The following is a 27,965-nucleotide window of genomic DNA, read 5'->3' as shown; positions in this document are numbered from 1 at the left end:
TTATTCTTGCATTTCATCAGAATTTCATAGAGATAATTTAAAAAAAATCGTAAATTAAACCACGTTTCTCTCACGCATGTAAGACCATAATGAGCGAGTTTTTATACCCAGAGCGCGTCCAGATGAGAATAAAGTTTTATTCATTAATGTCACTGTGGTCGTATTTACACAGGATATCACGTACTGGCTACGTACGTCCACGCCACAAATTCTTCATAATAGTACGCTACAAGCGATTGTACACTACGAGCACAGTTCTCTCGCAGCGACACACAATGTCCTCTCATAATGAGACACAATGTCCCATTCCACCAGACCTGGGTCAGCCACAAACATGAAAAATACCATTTAATTTATGCATGTTTTTTTTTTCGAGTGTGTATGTGTGTTGGGAGACGATGAGGGTCGTATGGTTACGACGCTGTCGTGGTTGTAGGGGTGAGGAGACTCACGTGACCCTTCTGTGACGCTGTTTCGATGCGTACATGACCCGATGTGACGCTATATCGATGCGTACTTGACCCGTCTGTGACGCTTTTTCGATACGTACGTGACCCGTCTGTGACGCTATTTCGATGCGTACGCGACCCATTCGTGACGCTATATCGATGCGTACGTGACCCGCCTGTGACGCTATATCGATGCGTACGTGACCCGTCCGTAACGCTATATCGATGCGTACGTGACCCGTCTGTGACGTTGTTTCGATACGTACGTGACCCGTCTGTGACGCTATATCGATGCGTACGTGACCCCGTCCGTGACGCTATATCGATGCGTATGGGCGTCGGAGGGAGTTTACGACTTACGCAGGATGTCACATGTCTCCCTCACCCCCGTTTCTACTTTCTACCTGCTCTGCTCGCTGCAGTCTGGGGCCTCCACACTCACGCCATACGTGTGGCCACGCTAATGGCTTCTTCTCGTAATGAGGTGATGGAGAAGTGAGGGGAAAATGCGAGAGGTCAGACAGGGGAAGGTGAAGCTGAGAAACATAACACAGTTACATAGACTGCTTTGGTGTATGGTGTGGGTGGGTGTGCTGGTGAAGTGTGGTGAATGGATTGTTGGAAACGTATTTCTGGTGTCATGTTTATCCTCACTGTACTTGGTGCATGTGGGTGTAGCGATGCTTTGTGGGTATGTGGGTGTAGCGATGCTTTGTGGGTGTATGTGGGTGTAGTGATGCTTAGTGGGTGTATGTGGGTGTAGCGATACTTAGAGGGGACTCGTAGCTCGGCTGGGCTACGTGGTAGGAGTTCATTGCTGCTTCCCTTAAGTACGTCCCAAGGTATTATACCTTAAGTCTTGACCGACGTTCAGTACTCGGGTGATTTCCCCTAGCGACGAATCGTAGAGCCTTATTTTGCACCCAGTGTATTAGACTCAGTATACGTGACAACAGAGGTGAGGTATGCTGGGATATGTGTTTAGTTTATAACAGGGAAGAATGACACACATATATATACATATATATACCTTACCACGTGTAGTTTCTGTCTCCACATGAGATGCCACCCTCTGTACAAGCCAAGCCAGTCACAACTGCTCAACCCTGTACAGCTCTCTCGTTCATACGATCTCACTATGGAAGCTCACGTATTGGTGATGTGTGTGGCTGGTGTGTTCCACAGCTCGTGTGTTGGTGGACCCACCTCTCTTCTCTCTTTCTCTGTCGATGGCTTTTACTCCTCTCCCTAGTCCAATAGTTTTTTTAAAACATGTTTATATATATTTTTTTTCCTATGACCCCGTCTCTCTCTCTCTTTTATTGCTGTTGGTGTCTGGATGCAGTTGATTGTGCAAGGTGGATATATTCGAGGTGGGTGTGTTGTTGGAGGGTACCAGTGAAGAGATGTTGTCTGCAACGAAGACTTGGGGCGGGAGTAGGGTGAGGGCTTCCCTCAGTTCGTAAATGGCGATGGTGACAGGACGAGCGATATACCCTGTGGGACCCCGCGCGCTGTTGGAAATCTCGGTGACGTCGCTAAATTTATGGTTATTGCCGCGGCGCGTTGATAAAGGTGATTATACATTAGTGTCCCGGTAGTTCACACACACACACACACACACACACACACACAGTTGGCTCCTGGGCCTCACGGAGAGAAGTTTCACCTGACATTGTCTGCAAGTCTGGCCCACCTCCAACTCGGCACATGGACAGTGATGGACGTTGGGTGCCCGAGTTTACCAGCGTTGCGCCCTGGTTAACCCATCCTGTGGGCGGTGGCGCAAACGAGGAAACAAGAGTGCATAGACTGAAGGTCCAGGGAGGGCCATTCCCTCAGTGATTGTAGCACATGATAAGCGAACTGCTTCCCTGTGACCGTACAACAATTATATGAGATTACACAACACCATTACGTAATAGATGAGCGGTGAACTTGATAAAGGCAAAGCAGCAATGACTGGATTACATGACAAGTTACATGATTAATGAATTAATTGCATGTATCTTAAGGCTGAGTTAGGATACTTGTATGTAAAACATTGACATGAGTGAAGTACACTTAGCTGTTGTCTCTGAGTTCACTATATTTACAATATTCAAGTCCATGAGTATTGCTGCTTGGTTGCTTATCACTGTCGTATGAATGGGGGGAAAAACAGATGCATCTCATCAGTGTTGTAGACACGCATTGTTAGTCTGACCACATCGGCACTTTTTCTCTTCATATACATCCTGCAAGTAAGAAGTATAATGCTTTGTACACAGCGGCAGGAGAGTTTATGTGTGCAAATGGGGCCATCTTTCGTCTCATCTTGACGCCACCTCGCTAGGGCCGAGGGGAAGAGGGGGAAAGGAACGAGTATATAGGAAGAAACATCATAGGTTATCACTTCTACCGCTACTTCTACAGCTGATCCTCCCACAGAGGGCGGTGGCGCAAGCACCAGCGACAGCGGGCGAAGCAGCGAATGACTCTGTGGTCGCGGTGGCGCAAGCCATCAATGTACACGTCCGAACCAAGCGACAGGAGACGGAGGAGAACCCAGGTAAGGACAGTTCCCGCCGCCACATCGACCACACCACCTCCTCCTCTCACGCAGGTGTAGTGTGTGTGTGTGTGAGAGAGAGGCTGCGTCGCCTCTACAGGGGAAAGCTATAGCGACCCCTTGATTGGACAAGATCACAGTGGTGTTTTTACACACACACGTGTGTGTGTGTGTGTGTGTGTGTAGGATGTAGCTATTCTGGCGTAGCTTCGAAAAAGCCATATTTCACACACACACACACACACACACACACACACACACATATATATATATATATATATATATATATATATATATATATATATAGATAGATAGATAGATAGATAGATAGATAGATAGATATAGATAGATAGATAGATAGAGATAGATAGATAGATAGATTTGCTTTTATACATGGTTGCATAGCATTGTCTTAACCCATTTTTTTTTTTTTTTTTGGTGGATTTGCAGAGCCCAGGTTCATCAGAAGGGTAAAACCACAATGACATGTCAGGTTGATAGATATCATTTCCTCGTAAGTGCTTGTGATAGATAATGATAGATCTTTTTTTTTTAATTGTCTATGCTAATTATACACCAGGTCTTATGTTTACTGAGGTGATGTAATGTTAATAATTCTGCATGATATATGGAGACATACAAGTCGTTACAATCCTTGTATGTCTTCAGCCACAGGCGAACGAAGTACTGTTCCCTTACATAGACTTCTGCAGTGCGACGTTGTAAGTAACTTACTTAAGACCATTAAGTGAATAAAGTTGATTGAAATTTAAAGGAAGATGAATGAAATTGATGAACCGGTCAGCAGATACATACATTTATGACTATGATGAAGCACAGTGTTGGCAAACCTGAGGAGTGTTGGATGTGGTGATGTTTTAGAGAGAGAGAGAGAGAGAGAGAGAGAGAGAGAGAGAGAGAGAGAGAGAGAGAGAGAGAGAATGATGGGTTAATAACCTGCATGAGGGTTCTACCTCTCCATCCCCCCTACACTCTGGTGCTAACGCACTTTACAAGACTGTGAGAGCATCACCCCTTTTTAGACATCTTGTGTAGGATGTACACCCTTGCATTTTAGGCCAGGTACATAACTGTTTCCTGAATGTGTGCATGTTGTCCCCCACCACACACACACACACACACACACACACACACACACACACACACACACACACACACACACACATATATTCCTATGATTAGTTCTTAAAAAAATAACTAATTTACCTGCGAGGCATTGTGGGGAACTTTCTACGTTAGCCAATGATTATGATTGTATTCAGGAATACAGCTCCAGCCATTCTATCAAGGTATCAGAAAGTCGAATGAAACCGAAGATTACAGAGAAAAGTCGTAAGAAATGGATAGTTTTGTCATATTGATGCTCACTTGAATTCAACATCGAAAACTGAAAAAAAATTGCTGGTGTTTATAATTCCCTTTTCCCATCATTGGACAAAATTGTTTACATGGAATTACAAAAAAAAAGAAATCACAGTTGTTAACTTAAGCTCGTATGAACTAATTCTTCACCCTTCATGATGATCCTAAACTTTGGGTTTATGAAAGAGCTGGTACATATCCTCCATCGGTCGGGTTCGAACCCTGAGTAGGGGCTTGGAGCCTCACCGGCCTCATGGAAGTTTCAAAAACGACACACACACACGCGTTTCTCCAACCCCGTCTTGGACGAGGTTGAATGGACATTATTTATCACACTATCGAAGCACTAATAGATGTAGATAGTCCATTCTACCTCCATCGAGATGCGGTTGAGACACACGCTAAAACACTAGATATCTGGTGTGTGTGTGTGTGTCTTTAAAGTCGTTCAGCCTTCGTCTGGCTGAAGTGGTACGACACCCTCCTTGCCCAGGGTTCGAATCCGACCAGTTCGTTATTCATGGACGTAGCCAGCCCCACAATGTCCTCGGGGGTTCTATATCATGTTTGAGCGCATGTGGCACACGTTAGTGAATGTTTTTATTGGTGAATGTTTCTGTTGTTGATCTCTTTCCTCCCTCTCTTGATTTCCCAAGTCTTGTTGAACATTTCGTATCTTTCCTGTCGTCCTCTCTCAACACCTTGGGCACCTCTTCCGTCAACCCCAGGAGATCAGAGCAACCCCGAGGACGAACCCCAGCCGCAAGAGGACCCAGTTCAACCTCGACAAGAACCACCCCCGGAGCTACCAACGCCACCGCCAGAGCCCCAGCCTGGACCACAACCGGAGATTCCACCACCACAACCTCAGCAGCCTCCACCTCCGCCGCCGCCTCCACCACAGCCACAGCCTCCACCACCACAGCCGCCTCCTCAACAACCACGCCCCCAGCGTCCTCCACCACGTCGCCCTACACGTCCCTCGGGAGATGGCTCTGGCCCGCAGCATCCTGGCGGCGGCAAGGACCAAAGCGGCGCAGGTACTGAACGCCGAAGGCTGAGAGAAGCAAGAAATGTCGAGAGTTCGTGCAGACTGCGAAGTCTCGTTCGAGCGACGAGTTGCACACACACACACACACACACACACACACATATACACGCGCGCGCGAGCACCCATTGGGCGAAGCCGCCTCCCCCTTCGCCCCCGAAGGGAGGGGCGCTCTACCTAATGGAGTCGCAGCTTCGAGAAACAGAACGTGTGAAGCTTTACAACCCAAACTCGTCTTTGTGTATTATCGGCCGTGCCTCCTGTGCTCCACCCGCCTGTCTTCCTAGGGAGACAACACTCTATTGAATATACACACGCGACTGTCGAACCTTCGGTGAAGCTGCTCTAGTTTCTCCTGCATGTTGTGTCTAACGTGTGGACGGCTGTCCTGTCGCTTTGGTGGGGGTCTGTGCTCCTTTCTGTGTGTGTCTCTCTCTCTCTCTCTTACACTCACTCACACTCTCTTCTCTGATTTGCATAAGCAATTATACGTCTTATAATTTCTTATGCTTAAAAGGACGTGGGTCTTCTCTCAAATGGTTTGCTCCCATGATTAGAAATCGAGGTATCTCTTTGTTTACCCTCCACGCGAGTTGGATGATGTCTAGAATCATTAGCAGATACCAGAGCTTCAGATGTAATACAGTATGGTAAGCACACAGAAGCCCACACCCCATACACCACAACTTGTAACCCAGAACTGCACCAAGACCTCACCAGTACACAGTTGGAAACGCGAGCAAAGCACCACTTATGTACACTTGTCACCACCAGTTTCACACAATGTAGTATCCTCTGTTAATGCCTCACCAATTACACAAGCCACTAACCCACCTATGATTTTTTTTAAAGAGTGTAAAAGGCTTTCCACACCCATTCATATCCTGTAAACTGACAAACCACAAAATTGGAATCACTGTCATCTTTCAGTCTCTTCTTAACATAAGTCAACTACTTTAAAAGCCATTTTACTTTACGTACAACAAGCGCTACTTTCTTTTTTTTAAGACCAAATTTTGATGTCTTTGTGGTATAAGTCAGTTTAATTGGTATGATTGTTTGTATGTGATCCACTAACGAAATAAGGTTAAGGTGATTTGCCATAGCTGTGCTCGGTGTTTATATGTACAGTGTATATATACTGTATTTTTGTACATATACGAGCATGTGTACATTTTCTTCTTCGGATGTATATACACTTATGTTTATGTACAGTATGTTTGTTTTTTATGCTTATTGAGATAATCCACAGTCTTTAAGTGGGTCCACGACCACATAAAGATTGTGAGTTCCTTCGGAACACCTGCCCTTCCTAAAGAAATTATTTTTATCAACATTCCAGCATGTACTTATGTGTGACTACGTTTTCTATCAGTATCTTTGATGGCACAAGGATCTTATATCACTGGATTTTTCACGTTGTCACGATCACTCGAGGATAGTGATATGGGGCAGTTGGTTTATGGATTTCTCATGTTGGACGTTCCCTTGAGGATAATGAAATGATGCAGTTGGTTTATGAGTAGTTCACCTTTAGGGGGTGGGGGGATGCGGTGTGTGAATGTTGAGGCAAGTAGGGTCACCGATGGGCACAGCTCTGCACAGAGATGAATGTAAGTTGGGTATGCTGGCCAGGTATTGCGACTGGGGAGTGTATGTGGAGGACAGGCGATATGTAGGTGTTGCTTAAGCTGTGAAGTTCTGTTCCTATGGACTGATTCCTAGGGGTGTTGTCAATTATCTGTGGGGTGTTCGGTAGTGTCAGTGGCGTTAGAGGATTGTATGGATGGTTGCCCGTCTTCTCTCTTGGTTGTGTGGTTGCCGAGAGGTGGGAGGGGCGGGTGTGGATTGGAGTCAGTCTGGTTTCTTGGATGAGGGCTCTGTGCGCCTGTCATGTCATGTGAGTTGGTCGCGTATTTGTGTGGGTTTGTTTTTTATGCCATTGGCATTGATGAGTCGTAGGGTGTTTAGCTTCTCGCTGTGGTTCTGTGGAGTGAAAGGGTTTTTGGTTGTTGAGAGCGAGTTGTGTGTACTGCTGTTGTTTTTTGTTTGTCTTTTTGCCCTGGAGGTAAGGGGGTTTGAGACGGTGTTTAGGTGGAACCTACCGTCTGAGTGGTTACTGCATCTCCAGTGTACTAGATAGGTTCTCATGGATGACAGTGATGTGCTGTAGAAGCGATACACCTCGTGCCTTAAAACAAAGAAAAAGACGTCTTCATATAACGTAATCACAGTCAAAGATTGCACTAGAATCATTTCCTCTAACATTTATTTGTCATAAATGAAGTGATCATAGTTAAGCTCGGGGGAATACAATAGCTTCACGATTATGTGATACAAATCTTTACCTTTGTCTCTCTTAACTCAAGATATTCCTTTATAGTTCAGTAAACCCTGAATATCTCCCCAAAACACCGACATCCTCAGCAGACATATCACCACAGTGGTACTTCTCAGTTTCCCAGTGGCTCAAAACCCTTTCAGTTCCACTGTAGACCTTTCAGTTGGGAGATGAATCATCAAATTCATCATAAAACACTAAAGATAATCTCGATGTTCATCACGTCCTGAAGCTTTCGACTCTCGAATCAGATACGTAAAAGAGTGAGAATTAATCACAAAATCAGCTGCTCCCTCCCTCCCCAGCTCCCTACTCATGGGTATGCCAGGGACGGACGCTAACCTCCCAGACTCCCTCCAGACCTGTGCGACTTCGGGACCAGCCCAGACGTAGGGCTCTGCGACTGGACCAACCTGAAGGTGACGGAGCTGAAGTGGCAGCCCTCCAAGGGCGAGAGCGCCTTCTGGCTCGGTGGCCCTGAAGATGACGCTACCTACGGAGACGGACAGGGTGAGTCAAGGGGGTCATAGTTGCTCTGCTCTGCGAAGACGACGCACGGGTGTAGGGGGGAAGGTCAGAGATGGTCGTCACCCACACCCTGTACAGGCGGAGGGATGTCATTCACGGATGTGACGTGTTACATGGTCGTGACGTCATGCTACAGGATCGTTACATGGCCAGGGTGTGAGATATTGAGGTTTAAAGCGGGGTTGTCACCTTTGCTGTGTTGAGTTTATTGACTTTATTGATGTCTGTTTATATATATATATATATATATATATATATATATATATATATATATATATATATATATATATATATATATATACTTGGAGAAGAAGGATTTAATTGGTGTTTAACAGCATCCTAATTTGTATTGGAAACCTAGGTTATATAGTACTTAGTATATTGAACACTGTAAAGAAAACGTAATGTTCCAGTCTGTGTTCACTTTCCAAATCAAAAAGTAGTTGAAGAAAGAAATCAGATGAAAGAGTTAAAGTACCTCGTTTTCTATAACCGTTCCTCTGTGAAATATGGCCTCCCGTGCCCCATGTTCTATAAACATTCTGCTTTTGAAAACTCAGATATCAATAAGGTAAAGATGATATTGTGGAAGGAGACGTAAGTTCAGGTATTGCTTTACGATCTTGCTAATTGAAAATGCCAACAATAAAAAGCTCTCATTTAGCCTGTATTGTCTTTATGTTAGATCAGATGTTGACAATACAACAGCATTCTTGTATATGATCGTGAATTCGCCTATTGAATGCTGGAGTATCAGCTGATAGTTAGCACTGTGTGTCATTCCATTCACGTGGCATTACCTTAAAGTTGAGAATGAGTGTCAGGCTTACGGTCCATCATCCTTGCCTGCTGTTGCTTGACCTTGTCTTGGTTCCCACGGCAGGAGGGTACGCGGTGTTTGAAACGTCGCAGATCCCAGTGCGCGTCACCGGACGGCCGACCTTCAAGTCTGCCATGCTCATGTCCGACATACGGGAGTCTACAGGACCGACAGGAATGTGTGTTAAGTTCTGGTGAGTAAATGGGGGAGGGTTGTGTACTCCCCCAGGCGGTGAGGTGAGTAAATGGGGGAGGGTTATGTACTCCCCCAGGCGGTGAGTGTGGGGTGGTGGTGGAGCGGGGAGATGATGAGGAAGTTGGGTGAGGCAGATGGACGGGAGGATGAGACAGGATGGATGTATACGTGCAAGACCCTCCGGCTGGGAGGAGAGGCGAGTGAGGGATCAGATCGTGTGTGTGTGTGTGTGGAATGAACGAAGAAGATCGTGGTTGTGATGGTGGGGTTGTAGAGGGTTATGGCTAGGGGGGACTGGTGGCGAGGGATGGGAAAAGGGGAATGGGTTAAGTATAGTATACGCCCATCTACAGCCCCTCAAGACTTACGCTCCGACGCACTCACGCCCCCATGGCGTTCCACGAGTGCGAGTGAACGACCCAGCGTGGGGTCTGGTAACGAGTCCTTCGCGCCCTGCTGGAGACTTCCCACTCCATCCCATTCCACCACCCTTCCTTAACCTCCTTATTTAACCGCCAAATCACCTTTGTTTTTTCCTCCGCCCACTTTACGGGTCTGTTCCACCCATGAACTCAATTCCACCGAGTCACTCTTCCATCCATCTGACTTATACACCATCCACCTCGACCTGGTCGCCATCTTTATCTATCCACCATCCCTTTCGCGCCTGCTTACATCATCGTCCCATTTGACTGTCAAAATAGATGGTCCATCCTACTGTCCCATCCACCTCCCCATTTCACGTCTAGCATTCACTCCACCCATTCAACACCACACTGACTTACTGACCCACTTATCCACTTACCACTCCACCCACCTACGCACACGCACACACATCCACCAGGCCATTCCACTCAGCTCCACCCCTCCACCTGTCCCCTCCTTTTCTATTCAAGAGAACACTTTGTCCTGAGTCCTGTGTATACATTGCATTGTGAATTTATAGATTTTGATCTTGATTTAGACAGCTTTCTAAAAGTGATATTACCATATTTTCACACTGAACTTTCAATTTAACCATGAATTCTCCATATTTCTCTGAGGCTAACGCAGGTCCTGTGTGTGTGTGTGTGTGTGTGTGTGTGGGTATTTTTTTTTTTCACCCTCAAGTGACTGATCCAAGCTAAGGTTCGCCACCTTCCTTGTGCAGGTATGCCATTTCTGGTCTAAGCCCGGACCGCCTCCGGGTCCTCCTGCACCCGATGGCCGACAACACGAGCCAGGGCGACCCCGTGGACGAGGTCATGAAGGGTTACGATGGTAGCGAGGACGTGGTGCTGTGGGAGGCTCGAGACCTGACCATGGGAGACTGGAAGGAGGGGCAGGTCGTGTACACCTTCGACAGGAAACATTCGGTGCGTCCACTCCTCCTCCTTCCTTCGTCAGATATGGATGATGAACTGGATTTCCTTTTCGTGTTTTTCTGATAGGTTGGGATGCACAGTGGGTGAGGTATTCGCACTTTCTTCTGTAGGATTTTTTATTTTTAAGGTGGGTAATGAACAGAGCTCTGGCGACCTTAATGGCAGTTTTGTAAGGTTTTTGACGTAGTTTTTGGAGGTGAGTTGTGGACGTAGATGCCTTAAGGAAGATAGAAAAATATGTTTGAGGAGGAAAAGGAAGGGACTGCCGTTGATATGCAAATGATGTTTTTTTCAAGCATTTGTAATATATTTTCATTATTCTACATTTTCCAGTGTCATCCATTTTTGGAACTACAAGTTATAGCAAAATTTGGCTGAATTTTTTTTTAGATAGTGTGCACTTGATTTTCGTGTTGCTGATTTATAGAACTGTTTTGAAGTGTAATAAGAAATAAGTTAATTTCAAAATGGGTTGCCTACGTTTTTTTTTTCATATGTTATACTGATAGAGCTGTTGATATGTAGTTTGTGGCTAGTAATATATTTTTTTTAAGGTTTGTTGATATTTTATTGAGTGATGCGTTGTGTTAGACCAGATGCACTTAGTTCCTTTATTAGTTATTTGTAAAAAAACATTCATTTATTGAGTGACTGTTGATATGATGCATCATTATCCTTACTTAGACTTTAATGTTTAGAATTTCCTATTTCAGAAGAGCAAAGTATACAATTTACTTTAAAGGAATTTCCCACGTGTTCAGAGGAGGTGGTTGAGGTATCTGTTTACCACAGCTGCTTGTGCTCAATCACACACACACACACACACACACACACACACACACACACACACACACACACACACACACACATATACACTCATACACTCACAGACATATATACCCACGCGAGTAATCACCCACCTCTCTCTCTCTCTCTCTCTCTCTCTCTCTCTCTCTCTCTCTCTCTCTCTCTCTCTCTCTCTCTCTCTCTCCTGACCTGTGCGTTGTTCACCCTCGCCGCAGGTGATCTTCGAGGGCATCCCGCTGGACAGCAGCGACCCCAACCGGCCCTTCCGGGGCTACATCGCCGTGGATGAACTCAGCTTCACGGACTCGAGCCAGTGCAGCGCCTTCTGCACCTTCGAGGGAGGGACCTGTGGCTGGACGCAGGACTCCAACGACGACTTCGACTGGACGCTGGTGAGAGTTCGCTCAGGTCCTGGGGTGGGTGGGTGCTTGTTGACCGACTCGTCCCCTTCCCCTGGTTAGAGTGGAGGCTAGTGGCTGGATGGTAGACACTGGTGAAGTTGCAGTGGGTGATGGTTTGTGACTGACTCGTCCCCTTCCCCTGGTTAGAGTGGAGGGCTAGTGGCTGGATGGTAGACACTGGTGAAGTTGCAGTGGGTGATGGTTTGTGACTGACTCGTCCCCTTCCCCTGGTTAGAGTGGAGGGCTAGTGGCTGGATGGTAGACACTGGTGAAGTTGCAGTGGGTGATGGTTTGTGACTGACTCGTCCCTTTCCCCTGGCTAGAGTGGAGGCTAGTGGCTGGATGGTAGACACTGGTGAAGTTGCAGTGGGTGATGGTTTGTGACTGACTCGTCCCTTTCCCCTGGCTAGAGTGGAGGCTAGTGGCTGGATGGTAGACACTGGTGAAGTTGAAGTGGGTGATGGTGGTAGATGGTATGTGTCTAATAAGGAGTGGTTTTTGGCGCGTGCGCGATCCTCCCCTTTGGCTGTTAGGAATATGGAGGTTGGAGATTGGTGCTTTGTTGTGAGAGTTGATGCTACGTTGATTGGTCCTTGTTGCTTTGTTGTGAGAGTTGATGCTACGTTGATTGGTCCTTGTTGCTTTGTTGTGAGAGTTGATGCTACGTTGATTGGTCCTTGTTGCTTTGTTGTGAGAGTTGATGCTACGTTGATTGGTCCTTGTTGCTTTGTTGTGAGAGTTGATGCTACGTTGATTGGTCCTTGTTGCTTTGTTGTGAGAGTTGATGCTACGTTGATTGGTCCTTGTTGCTTTGTTGTGAGAGTTGATGCTACGTTGATTGGTCCTTGTTGCTTTGTTGTGAGAGTTGATGCTACGTTGATTGGTCCTTGTTGCTTTGTTGTGAGAGTTGATGCTACGTTGATTGGTCCTTGTTGCTTTGTTGTGAGAGTTGATGCTACGTTGATTGGTCCTTGGTGCTTTGTTGTGGGAGTTGATCATATGTGATCCTGGAGGAGTGAATGATGATAATGATGACTTTTCCCTCTTTGTTTGAGGACATTTCTCATTATACCCATTAACCTGATGTCATTCCTCATCATTATGCCCATTAACCTGATGTCATTCCTCATCATTATACCCATTAACCTGATGTCATGCCTCATTATACCCATTAACCTGATGTCATGCCTCATTATACCCATTAACCTGATGTCATGCCTCATTATACCCATTAACCTGATGTCATTCCTCATCATTATACCCATTAACCTGATGTCATGCCTCATTATACCCATTAACCTGATGTCATTCCTCATCATTATACCCATTAACCTGATGTCATGCCTCATTATACCCATTAACCTGATGTCATGCCTCATTATACCCATTAACCTGATGTCATTCCTCATCATTATACCCATTAACCTGATGTCATGCCTCATTATACCCATTAACCTGATGTCATTCCTCATCATTATACCCATTAACCTGATGTCATGCCTCATTATACCCATTAACCTGATGTCATGCCTCATTATACCCATTAACCTGATGTCATGCCTCATTATACCCATTAACCTGATGTCATGCCTCATTATACCCATTAACCTGATGTCATTCCTCATCATTATACCCATTAACCTGATGTCATGCCTCATTATACCCATTAACCTGATGTCATGCCTCATTATACCCATTAACCTGATGTCATGCCTCATTATACCCATTAACCTGATGTCATGCCTCATTATACCCATTAACCTGATGTCATGCCTCATTATACCCATTAACCTGATGTCATGCCTCATTATACCCATTAACCTGATGTCATTCCTCATCATTATACCCATTAACCTGATGTCATGCCTCATTATACCCATTAACCTGATGTCATGCCTCATTATACCCATTAACCTGATGTCATGCCTCATTATACCCATTAACCTGATGTCATGCCTCATTATACCCATTAACCTGATGTCATGCCTCATTATACCCATTAACCTGATGTCATTCCTCATCATTATACCCATTAACCTGATGTCATGCCTCATTATACCCATTAACCTGATGTCATTCCTCATCATTATACCCATTAACCTGATGTCATTCCTCATCATTATACCCATTAACCTGATGTCATGCCTCATTATACCCATTAACCTGATGTCATGCCTCATTATACCCATTAACCTGATGTCATGCCTCATTATACCCATTAACCTGATGTCATGCCTCATTATACCCATTAACCTGATGTCATTCCTCATCATTATACCCATTAACCTGATGTCATTCCTCATCATTATACCCATTAACCTGATGTCATGCCTCATTATACCCATTAACCTGATGTCATTCCTCATCATTATACCCATTAACCTGATGTCATTCCTCATCATTATACCCATTAACCTGATGTCATGCCTCATTATACCCATTAACCTGATGTCATTCCTCATCATTATACCCATTAACCTGATGTCATTCCTCATCATTATACCCATTAACCTGATGTCATGCCTCATTATACCCATTAACCTGATGTCATTCCTCATCATTATACCCATTAACCTGATGTCATGCCTCATTATACCCATTAACCTGATGTCATGCCTCATTATACCCATTAACCTGATGTCATGCCTCATTATACCCATTAACCTGATGTCATGCCTCATTATACCCATTAACCTGATGTCATGCCTCATTATACCCATTAACCTGATGTCATTCCTCATCATTATACCCATTAACCTGATGTCATGCCTCATTATACCCATTAACCTGATGTCATGCCTCATTATACCCATTAACCTGATGTCATGCCTCATTATACCCATTAACCTGATGTCATGCCTCATTATACCCATTAACCTGATGTCATTCCTCATCATTATACCCATTAACCTGATGTCATGCCTCATTATACCCATTAACCTGATGTCATTCCTCATCATTATACCCATTAACCTGATGTCATGCCTCATTATACCCATTAACCTGATGTCATGCCTCATTATACCCATTAACCTGATGTCATGCCTCATTATACCCATTAACCTGATGTCATGCCTCATTATACCCATTAACCTGATGTCATGCCTCATTATACCCATTAACCTGATGTCATGCCTCATTATACCCATTAACCTGATGTCATGCCTCATTATACCCATTAACCTGATGTCATGCCTCATTATACCCATTAACCTGATGTCATGCCTCATTATACCCATTAACCTGATGTCATTCCTCATCATTATACCCATTAACCTGATGTCATGCCTCATTATACCCATTAACCTGATGTCATGCCTCATTATACCCATTAACCTGATGTCATGCCTCATTATACCCATTAACCTGATGTCATTCCTCATCATTATACCCATTAACCTGATGTCATGCCTCATTATACCCATTAACCTGATGTCATGCCTCATTATACCCATTAACCTGATGTCATGCCTCATTATACCCATTAACCTGATGTCATGCCTCATTATACCCATTAACCTGATGTCATGCCTCATTATACCCATTAACCTGATGTCATGCCTCATTATACCCATTAACCTGATGTCATGCCTCATTATACCCATTAACCTGATGTCATGCCTCATTATACCCATTAACCTGATGTCATGCCTCATTATACCCATTAACCTGATGTCATGCCTCATTATACCCATTAACCTGATGTCATGCCTCATTATACCCATTAACCTGATGTCATGCCTCATTATACCCATTAACCTGATGTCATGCCTCATTATACCCATTAACCTGATGTCATTCCTCATCATTATACCCATTAACCTGATGTCATTCCTCATCATTATACCCATTAACCTGATGTCATTCCTCATCATTATACCCATTAACCTGATGTCATTCCTCATCATTATACCCATTAACCTGATGTCATGCCTCATTATACCCATTAACCTGATGTCATGCCTCATTATACCCATTAACCTGATGTCATGCCTCATTATACCCATTAACCTGATGTCATGCCTCATTATACCCATTAACCTGATGTCATTCCTCATCATTATACCCATTAACCTGATGTCATGCCTCATTATACCCATTAACCTGATGTCATGCCTCATTATACCCATTAACCTGATGTCATGCCTCATTATACCCATTAACCTGATGTCATGCCTCATTATACCCATTAACCTGATGTCATGCCTCATTATACCCATTAACCTGATGTCATGCCTCATTATACCCATTAACCTGATGTCATGCCTCATTATACCCATTAACCTGATGTCATTCCTCATCATTATACCCATTAACCTGATGTCATTCCTCATCATTATACCCATTAACCTGATGTCATGCCTCATTATACCCATTAACCTGATGTCATGCCTCATTATACCCATTAACCTGATGTCATGCCTCATTATACCCATTAACCTGATGTCATTCCTCATCATTATACCCATTAACCTGATGTCATTCCTCATCATTATACCCATTAACCTGATGTCATTCCTCATCATTATACCCATTAACCTGATGTCATGCCTCATTATACCCATTAACCTGATGTCATTCCTCATCATTATACCCATTAACCTGATGTCATTCCTCATCATTATACCCATTAACCTGATGTCATTCCTCATCATTATACCCATTAACCTGATGTCATGCCTCATTATACCCATTAACCTGATGTCATGCCTCATTATACCCCTTCCCCTTGAGATGCGGGAGTTAGAAAACGGGTCGGAAAACAACTGGGGTGACTGTGGTGAATTGAATGGGAATTTGGACTTTGGGTTAATGCTACTAGAACATAAGATCATACTCGAGATAGAAGAACTGTAGGGAAGGATGATTTAGGACAACCCTAGGAAAGTAAGTAGGATAATATAGAATATAGATACAGCGAAATGTGAAGACTTGTAGGACGTATGTTAGGATGATCAAAAAATGGAATGTAAAATATAGTAAAATGTACAGAAAAGGCTGTAGATTTTGCGAGACAATGCAGTTGGGATGCACTGTATTATGATAAAGAATTTGGGTTTTTATAGCATATATGGCAGGGTTTAGGAACTATCTAGGAAGTGATATTGTAGAAACTAGATTTATGGAAGGTAAGGTGCTAGAAAATTGCTTAAGTAGAAAACTGGATGATATATATACTAGGATGGTCAAGTTATGACACTGGCTGTGAGGAATGAAATTAGGATGTAGCTTAGGAAGGGATAATTTTTGTTAATGAGATTATGGAAATAATGAGGCAGGAAAATGGGATACTCAGGCAATAATGGCAGAAAAAAAATGTCGATTAAAGAAAATGGGAAGAACAAAGTAAAAATGAAAAAATTGGGGTATTGAAAGTGAATCTTTACAGAAGAACTGGTATCACATACCAGGAAATAACTGATTACATAAAGTAAGATCATTGTATTAAAGATAATTATATTGATTGAAGAAGTGACGGCTTAGGAAAGGGACTTCAATAGAAAACGGATTGATATGTGAATAGGACAGGTAAAGATGTTTATTATTTTAGATGGTACAGTGTGGGAAATTAAGCCAGTTAAGTCGGGAGGGAAGATTCTGAAAACTCTGTGCATCTGCAGAAGTGTTGCTGTGGACACTTGGTTCATACTGAGAAGATTCGATAGGGGTTGTTTATGTACATTAGAATTGATTTTCAGTTGCTTCATTGGTATTTTTTTGTGATGTGAACGTTTTACCAAACAGCACAAATTTTTGTTAAACTCTTCCCTCTACGGGTCACTCTCAGTTAAGGTACGGTGCAAGGAAAATGGGAAAGCAGTTCAGAAATTTGATTCAAGAGGAACCAGGATTAAAGTTGGGGTAAAACATGACTTTCCTGTAATGATGATTTTCCCAGTGCGTCTGATTATAACGTTTCACATCCCCCCGCTCCAGAAATTACGTTGTATGATAAGAATTTATCAAAAGAAATGTCTGGATCTTAATGTACAAATTATACTGGCATTGTCTCCACATGAAGAAATTGTAAGAAAATGTCTTACATCATTAATCAGTATGTTAATTGAGAGTTACCTGTACAGTCCTGCTTACGACTTCTTAAAAAAAAAGAAGAATTGTGCACAAGATGTTGTTCTATCAGTTGGTTTTTGGTGTCGTAGTCCTTACTTAACATGTCATTCCATTCCATTTGTCCCGGATGAACTGCACGTTTTTTTCCCCCCCTCTCTGCTTTCACACTTGCTGTTTTGAGATGCAGTCGGTCGTGTGTCCGCATGGTGACTGTGCTTGGGCTGTTCAAAAAAAAAAAAAAACCCTCTGCATGCCTCACGCCTGCTCCAACAGCTTTGGACTGATCGTTTCAAGAACTTGGGTCACGCTTGAATACTTGACAAGTGTTCTTGGCCATGTGTCTTGAGAGAGCTTGAGTGTTTCCCTCCCTCCCTTTCCCTCAACACAGAGGGTTATGTTAAGATGGTATTTTAAGTTATTTCTTAAGTTCATGAATATGACATTTTAGAATAAGATTTAGAAATCGTCTTTTCCTTGAAACAATGTAAATCAAACATTGAGATATCATTAGAAATGTTTCCTTAAATAAGGGGTCAGTAATGAGTCACGATAAATGTAGATGTATCTAAATCCAACGTTATTTTGAGATGTTTCCTGACTTAAATGGGCCAGTAATGAGTCAACATAGATAGATATCAAAACCAAACATTTATTCTAGAAGGAATTAGACATTCTTTTTGATAGATATCTAAACCAAACATTTATTTTTGAAGGAATCAGATATATTCTTTTTGATAGATATCTAAAGCAAACATTCATTTTTGAAGGAATTAGAGATATTCTTTTTTTTTTTTTGACTTAGAAGGTCAGTAAGAATGAGTAAACATTAAGACTAATAATTCCTAAATTGTTTTTTCTTCTTTTTACATTGCTGTTCAGATTGTGTTCGAGGGCGTGGTGGGGAACAATAACTTGGGCGACATTGCTATAGACGACATCTCGATCGTGCAGGGAGCGTGCCCCAGTGAGTAGTAGTGGTGGCTGCTGATGATGACACACACACACACACACACACTTGGCCGTGCATCTGGTGGGGGCGTAGAAGACTGAGAGGAAATGGTGCTTTTGAATTTAGCTTCATCTGAGCTGTGTGATCATTTGTGTGTGTGTGGGATGGGTTTGGGGAAAAAAATAGAGAAGTGGGAGTGACATTGCCAATGTTGTAGTGTTTTCGTAGTAATGTGTCTGTTGATTTTGAGGTATAGATGGGTGAAAGGGAAATGAATATGTCTCTCTCTTGGAAGATTGATATGACTGATGCTTTTTTTGTTTTAGAGGGTATGGAGGACTGATGCTTTTATGGTTTGGGGGGTATGGAGGGAGAGGCGTGGGATTTTCGTAGAGTATTGGATCATGTTCACTGCTGCTGTGGTTGGTGGTGAGTGTTGTAAGCAATCAGAACATGAGAGGTGTATGGGGCAAGCTTGCTGGTTTCTGATATTCCTATTTATATATACGTATATATAGGAGAGAAAGAACGTGTCTTTTGTGTGTGTGTGTGTGTGTGTGTGTGTGTGTGTTGTTAATATGTCCTGTTGATGACATTATGTCCATAAGGAGTATAAGAAATGCCTTTTTTTTTTTTGGTTCTTGTAAATAAGAGTGAAAGAAACTGATTTTCCATCCATGGTACCATGATAGATTGAAGTGGTTGAGGGGGAAATATGAAGATGTGGTTTCTATAAACTTTCAATGCCATTATATTTACCAGACCACAGCGTTAGTTCATCTTCAAAGCTGTTATCTTCTCTTTGATTAATGTCTGCTACATAGTTGCCGTGGGCTTGTTTGTTTAAAGATAACGTATCTGTAAAGTAACGGTAGGGGAGAATAAGAGGATTATTAATCACCATTCAATACTTACAGTTCCTCCCCTCTCCCCCAACACACACTGACAAAAGACACGCGCACTAAAATGATCGGGCAAACACATAAACACCCGCCCATCCAACCTAGTCTGAAGACTTTTAACTACACCCAGACCTACCCATCTGAAACTTGGCTTCCTAGGTAGGCACGAGATACTCTTTCTCTCCTGTGTTTTTTTTTTGGACGCCACTCATCCCCCCCAGAACTACACACACCTGCTCTGTATATATCACACAACTCATCCCACCCAAGGTGCAGTTTCTACATTAAACACTCGCAAGGTTTACCACTCACTCAGTCGTCTCCTCCTCACCCCACAAAGACATTCTCGTCTCACCCGTTGATGTGGACATTCCTGGAGCAGAAAGCTACAGGCACGTAAACACAGAATATCCCAAACCTCCACAGCATAAAACCCTCATATCTTACCCTTATCTTTCAGGCGCCCCTCAGGTTGCAGCCGGCAAAAGTGGCGACTGTACCTTCGAGGTGGACGAGTGCGAGTGGGTGAACCCTGGTCCTCGAGATAGGCTGGACGAAATGGACTGGATGCGCACGTTGGCCTCCGAAAGCCGTTCTCCCAGTAGAGACCATACCATCGGCTCTGACCAGGGTGGGTTACTCGCCCTCCCACACTACGCTAACTCCCTCTGGCTTTCCGTGTTCAGTTAGGGAGTTGAGAGGTTCAGGGAGTGGAGTGTGGGATTTGTGACAGTCCAGAGTTAAGTAGGTAGACAGATATAATGCTGGTGTTTGCTGAGGCTCTCACACCACTGGGGTATCAAAAGTTCGAAGTCAGGACTCATTATTTGAAAATGCTTTGAATTGAACAAGCGTTTTCGGGGGTTGGTTAACAGGCTTTGGGATATTCCAAGTTTTGAGAGAGAACAAAATGTGATTGTAGAGTATGGAGCTGAGCTTAATATAAACTGTAACTAAAAATCTATATCTGTTCAGAAAATAAGAGCATCATAGAAAGGTCATACTATACAATGATTCATAGCTTGGCTATCACCTGTCTTCCGGACATGATTAATCTTGAAGTAAAGTCTTTTTAAAACCTGGTGGGTCCAGGTGCTTACAGCTTCTCAGCCCATCCACACGTATCATTTAACTCATTTCTGGTGTTCTAAAATGAGTGTAGTGATATCCACACTATTATATTGTGTATCTTAATATTTTTTTTCTGTATACAGGTGAAACTAGCGTTTACCATTTACGCTCAAATTGGCCTCAAACATTCAGGAGCAAAGGTCATTCTTGTGGCAACTTTATGTGGAAACATCTTTTAGAAATATTTCATTCACTTCATGTGATTATTTCTTTTGTGGTTTACGTTTCTTCTTCTTCTTCTTCTTCTTCTTCTTCTTCTTCTTCTTCTTCCACCTTGTGTCATGAGCTGTGCTTTCCTACATAGCCATCATTAATATTACCTGAAGCATATTCTCATATGATAATTTTTTTCCATACGAGTTCTTCATATTTTTTTCTACTCCCTTCTGTACTTTGTCTCTTGATGAGATTGTAAGTAAGCCATGGAAGTTATAGATCGAGATCACCTGTTCATATTGAGTTATTAGATAAATGGTGGGGGGAGAAGGAACGCTGTCTGCTGTGAGGGAAATGGCGATCAAGTAAGCAATAAATATATTTTCTTTTTTCATATTATTTACTATTTCCCGCCTGGCGAGGTAGCGCCGGGAATAGATGAAGACAGTCACTTTTGTAGAGGCTGTGTCACTAGGTGTACAGTCTCGTCCACCACGAAGTCTTAACTTCGAGGGAGTCCATCATTCCCCTCCTACTGGAAGGAGCGCAGCCTTAGGCTGCTAGAACCTCTGGAAAACAGATCTTGGGGTGACACCATGACCTGTTCATAGAAAGGGGTCCTGGTACACACACACACACACACACACACACACGCGCACTCCGGCTGCATGTAATCAACGAGTAGACAGCGTTGTCAAGGCCTGTCTTTCCCCCAGACGAGACGACCTTACCCTGCTCCTGTATGTGATGCACAGCCTCGAAGCTGCAGGTGTCTTAGGAAATGGGTCTTCAGAGTTAAATAATGATAATGATAATAATGATAATGACAGTAATTAATAATAGAGCAATATACACTTCAGCATGTCACTCTCGTTGTCATATATAAGCATGTCACTCTCTTTATCATATTCATTTGATTGCATCGGTTTTCCTTGCATCTGTTTTTCTTTCATTTGTTTTGCAGTACCACATAATACTTGCAATTTACCCTCTGTAGAACCACCCAGGACATCGGAACCCACCATCTTCATCTCCCTCTGACCCTTGATCTAGACCATCTGAATGTGTGTGACCTGACCTGACCTGACCTGACCACCATTCCTCTTGCATCACTCTATCTGTCCGGACCTTAACCTATCAGACTGCCCGTTGTTGCTGACCTTAAATTGATGATTCTAACATGCCTCACAGAATGGCTGATGATAGTGCTGTATTAGTACCAGTAGGTGGGTGACTGGTTCATATATCTGACGAACCTGTGTTGAGGTATTATGGCCAGGAAGGCTGCTTCATTTGTGACAAAATCGTGTACGTGATATTGGGTAAACGGACTGGTTGTCTGTGGTGAACCTGTATTGGCAATACTGGTAGATTGACTGTTTGAAACGGTCTTGTTTTGGTAACACTGGCAGACTGACTCTATATATATATATATATATATATATATATATATATATATATATATATATATATATATATATATATATATATATAAATAATCGAAGTTTTACTTTACAGTCTATCGTAGTCAAACATATCTTGAAGTCATATCATATCCCCCAGGCTAAATGTAAGTTTCTTTCAACTTATCAACTCGGGCTTAACCAAGCCATTGATTCCAGTATGGAGAGGAAAGCCATATAGGTGTTATCTCTCTTGTGTCGCTAGATGCTGTGCGAGGAATGGATTTTGGAAAGACGATGAATGATTTAGTCAGCAAGCATCCTTTAAGTCCAGGGCATCTTGACTTATCCTATCCCGACCCGCTTACAGACCAGTGTTAATTACTTTTAAACTTCTACCACCTAAAGAACACTTTATCTGCCATGTTAACCTTGTCTAGCAGACAGACTGTACTGACACTAACACCACAACCCTTCTTTCAACTCGCGTCTTCCCTGACAGACCTGATCCTCGTCAGATCAGCCCAATCTTAATACACCCGTATGACTTACACAAACCCCTTAGGCACCAAGGAGGTCGCCCAGCGGCTTCCATCCACGTGAACTAACCCTTTTTTTGTGTTTCCCGACGTAGGCTCGGCTGCCAGCGATGCCACAGCACAAGTACTCGGCAAGTGTATATATACATATACCCCCTCACGGTTCCGCTGCACCATCTAGTCTCCTCCACGCTTTTAGCTGTGTATCCTATCTCCCGTTATCCTCATGCTGATCCACACACACACACACACACACACCTCACAACTGTTCCTCCACGCTTTAGTTATTACTAGCCTCCTAGTCGTCCCTGTTGTGATACAATCAGTTATAAAGGGACAATTAGGATGGTCGTCACGTACCAGGTTCCCTTCTTGTACAAAAGACATTTCACAAACTATTTTACGACACTCGAATTTCTCTCTTGGTATAACTGTTGTTCACATAGTTTATCAATGTATATATATATATATATATATATTTTTTTTTCACATACAGATAATCAAAAACGGGCCATGGATCCCTTGCCACTAGGTCTATTGTGAATACGTACATGTCCACTGAACAGTTTTGGCAATTCGCCTGCACTTGCTTCACCTAAAATATTTGAGTTCTCTTGCGCCTTCAGTTCCGCACTTTATAGACAGTAGTTCTAATTGCCAATAAAGATATTTCTTGCTTGACTAAACTGCTAAATTTACGTTTCCTCTGTTTGACAATAATCATCCCACATATGGCCACCGGCACGCAAAATTTTGACCCCATATATATTTTTTATTGTACAAAAATCTAACAAGACCAACAACTAATTGGTCATTCAACGTAGCTTGTACCAGTAAATTGGTTTCGTTGTGGTTACACAAAATCACAAAGCCTTCCACATTGTCCATCGTAACAAAAGCCGAGGAGAGAAACCATGCTTTTTACATGGCCTATCAAACAAAGGCTTAGTTTGTCCCTCATAACAAAAGCCTATAGGATAGAAGCCATGCTTTTTGTCATTGTCTGTCACAACAAAAGTCTAGGGATAGAGCCATGCTTTTCACATTGTCCCTCAAAATCCAAGGAGAGAGAGAGAGAGTCGTGCTTTCTCTCATTGTTCCTCACAACACAATCGTAGAATGGGTGCAATTCCCCGGTCTACTCTGCTGGGCCATGTGGATCATGTAGTTTCTCATCTACTCTTCGAGCTCTGCTTCCGGATGTACGCTTCTGTTCTGACTAGGTTACACACAGGACCTCATACGTCCACACAAGCAAGCCATCTTTGTCCATATCTACTTCAATTCCTATCATCCATGTAAGAATTCTTTTAAGGTATTAGTGGTAGTTTATAGATGTGTGCATGTATAATATAGCAGTTATAACATTCTAGAATAGAGGATATATATATATATATATATATATATATATATATATATATATATATATATATATATATATATATATATATATATATGCTTGTAGAGAAATTTTTGTATAGACAATCTTATGTGTATCATATGATTAGGGCGTCATAGAACGTATTCAAAATTCCGAATCCCCGATGTAGTCAAAAACATTATTTTCATTTTCGTATTTTTGATGTACCAGAAAATGTCATGTGACTGGCGGATTTGCACAGTACTATGTGAATCTGGGATTTACATTTACAAGGGAGGTTGTGTGTTCCATTCTGTATCACTTTGATTTGTATGAAAACAAGTGGGTTTTGAGTCGACTTAAGAAGTGGTTCGTTCCGGGATCCGGTAAGCTCATGGTTTCGTGACAATTGAAGAACGAGCGGGTTTTGTGACCACACCCAAGTGTTAAGTAGGTTCCAAGATTACTCTTAAAGTAAGTAGGTTTCAACACTCATGAGTAAATAGGTTTCCAGATAATTGATGAATGGATTTCAAGATGACTACAATGCAAGTGTCACCCGCGTGTGTAAAGCACTTTGTCATTTAATAGGTAAATATGGACGTTGACTTGGGAAAGGCCTTAATGTTTCATTAAGATTTAATGTATAATTCATGACTACATTGAATGCTATGCAAAATGGTATCCTAACAACAGCACATAAAAATTCATTGTGGTGTACATAGTAATTCTAGAATAGGCTGCTGCTCATGATTTGAAGGGTTTTTCATCTTTTGAGGTAACAAATGGTTGTTTATTATATGTAAATTTAAGTTTAAGAATGTAAATCTTTGTAAATGAATCCTTTCTTACCATGTACAGTCTTAAGTGTTCTCTGTTCTCTGGTGCACTTCCACTGTTCTTAAATAGTATTAGTATAATTTGTTAAATTCTCTTATATAATTGTATAGTGTTTATTCATATGTTCAGTATTGTCATATCATTCCCATAAACGAATTTAAAGTAATTCTGTGTTACATATCAAGTTATGATGGATGTCACAATTATGTTAGAAATATTACCTGTAAAAAAAGTGGGCTACGCTATCATAAAGTTATGGTGCCCTGAAGCTTCACCTCTCCATCCCCAGTGCATTACCACTGAAAGATGATTGTTAAAGTTTACTCACAGCCGTCATTACTTTTACACTAAGTTATTTTTTTGTTGTTCTAATCCCAAGTATCTTTCTTAACAGGTTTCTATGTGACACTGCCAAGGGGCTCAATACAGCGAGGGGGTGACAGAGCTTGGTTGATGTCTGCTGTAATGAAAGGGTCAAGTGACGCCATGTGCCTTGCTTTCTGGTAAGCCAAGGTCCCAGTGGTCGTATGTTTCTCTGTCGTGAGGCAAGGGTTTATTTATAAAGGTCCAGTGTGCTCTGCTCTCGGGGGGGAAGGTCAAGGTTATGAATTTTGGACTGATAAGTCAGGGTTATGAAGGTCCCTATATAAAGTCAGGGTTATGAAGGTCCCTACGTAAAGTCAGGGTTATGAAGGTCCCTATGTAAAGTCAGGGTTATGAAGGTCCCTACGTAAAGTCAGGGTTATGAAGGTCCCTATGTAAAGTCAGGGTTATGAAGGTCCCTACGTAAAGTCAGGGTTATGAAGGACAAGGGTTATGAAAGGTTATGAAGGAGCAAAAATAAAAAATAAAAATGAGTAGGAGGCTAATAAACAAAGCTTCAATAAAAGTAAAGTTTGTCACAAGGTCGTCCATGTGTTGAACAGTAACTTTGGCTTTATATTCAGGTACTTCATGTATGAGCCATTTATCGACCCTGCTGGGCCTTCCCTGGGGTCCCTGACTGTATATATGCGGTACGAGAACAGCGAGGGTGACTTGGTGCTGCAGCCGGTGTGGTCGCTCAAGAACCACCAGGGTCCGAATTGGATGTACGGCCAAGCCAATCTAAAGAATGAGAACGACTTTGTGGTGAGCCAGTGCAGTTTCAACCCGTTTTCTACGTTTATTTGCATTTTCTATCAATGTTTATGTTTCATATTTTTTTTTTGTTTACGTTTTTCATTCAATATTCTTTGTTGCCACAGCTGTTATTTTTTCCTTTTCTTGCTCTATTTTCTTTTTGCTTGTTCTTACATTTCTTTCTGTTCCTTAGCTTACATCACATTTTTTTTTTTTTTTAACAATTTCTTTAGTAGTTTATACCTTGTTTTTCAAGGCCTTTTTATATGTTATAGATTTTGAGAAGTGTATTTTCGTGCTCAGGGTGATTCTATCAAATGTTCAGGGAGTCTTTGTTTCAGCAGAAATAACTTCTTTTTTAGAAGTATATTATTCTGAGACCCAGTGGTTACATTTCATTCATTCATGGTACGAACGAATGCCACCACATTTGATTCATTCATGGTGTGAACGAATACCACCTCTAACTTGCGATGAGCCACTGTGTAAATTCCGTTAATGCGGACGTATTACATCTTGTGTTCAGGTTTTGTTTGAAGGAGTGTGGGGGAGCAGCCGTGGCAGTGGGTACATAGCCTTGGACGACATCACACTCTTCACTGGCGACTGTTCCAGTGAGTATTTCAACCTCAAACGATCGTAAGCTTATGTTGTTATATATATATATTAGACTAGTTCTACCCACAGATGCATAGTATAGTGGGTCAGTAGCTTGTTACTGTGCCTCCATAACTGTATTCCACGAAGCCTTTGAAGTGATTGACCTTCACACTACTGCATTCTCATTTCCCGCCATTTATCTCCGCTGCATCCATGCCTCAAGCCGTTCATCTCCACTGGGGTTGGATGCCGCCCGTTCTTCCTTTCTCCCTCTCCACGGCCGTGTATCACCTACTGACCTTCCTCCTCCTCCTCCCATCTCCGCAGCCATGCCTCAGAAGGCAACGACTCTGAGCGGGGACTGCGACTTCCAGAGGAACGCCTGCCAGTGGAAAAACACCACCACAGACTCCGACTTCCGCTGGACGACTGCTTCCATCTCCCGCCGCCCGGCCAACCTCCCCGACCACACCTTCGGTGGACCCAGTGAGCCCCTTACTCTACCTCATCTCTCTCGTAGACGCACATGATGTGACATAATTCTACATGCAGTCAAATCACACTCGTCTGTTCTTCATCTAAAGTCTCTCTTTGTCTTCATCAGTTGGCTACGCCTACTTCGACGTCTTCAACCAGAATGCGCGCCCCCAGAGCCTCACTCTCCTCTCATCACCCATGGACAAGGCTGAGGACAACAACCCAATCTGCTTCACCTTCTGGTACGCCTACTTCGGTGCCAGCGAGAGCACCAAGCTCAAGCTCATAAGGGAGGCCTACGATAAGACGGCTGACGAAGACCAGAAGGCTGGAAACCCTGTTGAGGTATTTGGGCATAGGATTATGTTACGAGAAGTGGTCGTAACCCATCCAGAACGAAGGTCGATAGGTGAAACAGTGTTTATATATAGTTTTTGAATGGTTGTAGGTTTTGATTGTTGAGGAATTTGAAGTGTTTCGAGTCTTAGTGCTCATTTTTGAATAATATAATTGGAAACTTTACTCTC

General features: G+C 42.8%; 1 protein-coding gene across 1 annotated transcript in view; it reads left to right on the top strand.

Annotated features, from left to right (window-relative positions):
• The window catches only part of LOC139757496 (MAM and LDL-receptor class A domain-containing protein 1-like), a 60,888-nt gene that overhangs the window by 28,906 nt on the left and 4,017 nt on the right, over nt 1–27,965 (top strand). The window contains exons 3-18 of the mRNA XM_071678009.1: nt 2,880–3,000; nt 5,112–5,423; nt 8,133–8,282; nt 9,184–9,313; nt 10,466–10,670; nt 11,702–11,942; nt 16,954–17,016; nt 17,676–17,749; nt 18,839–18,923; nt 20,271–20,441; nt 23,135–23,170; nt 25,634–25,742; nt 26,187–26,370; nt 26,888–26,975; nt 27,289–27,447; nt 27,566–27,783. Of these exons, the coding sequence (XP_071534110.1) occupies nt 2,880–3,000; nt 5,112–5,423; nt 8,133–8,282; nt 9,184–9,313; nt 10,466–10,670; nt 11,702–11,942; nt 16,954–17,016; nt 17,676–17,749; nt 18,839–18,923; nt 20,271–20,441; nt 23,135–23,170; nt 25,634–25,742; nt 26,187–26,370; nt 26,888–26,975; nt 27,289–27,447; nt 27,566–27,783 (2,346 nt within the window). The remainder of the gene's footprint in view (nt 1–2,879; nt 3,001–5,111; nt 5,424–8,132; nt 8,283–9,183; nt 9,314–10,465; nt 10,671–11,701; nt 11,943–16,953; nt 17,017–17,675; nt 17,750–18,838; nt 18,924–20,270; nt 20,442–23,134; nt 23,171–25,633; nt 25,743–26,186; nt 26,371–26,887; nt 26,976–27,288; nt 27,448–27,565; nt 27,784–27,965) is intronic.

The sequence above is a fragment of the Panulirus ornatus genome, chromosome 27 (genome assembly GCF_036320965.1).
Source record: "Panulirus ornatus isolate Po-2019 chromosome 27, ASM3632096v1, whole genome shotgun sequence".
In the NCBI taxonomy this organism is placed as follows: domain Eukaryota; kingdom Metazoa; phylum Arthropoda; class Malacostraca; order Decapoda; family Palinuridae; genus Panulirus; species Panulirus ornatus.
This window is presented reverse-complemented; position numbering and strand designations above follow the sequence as displayed.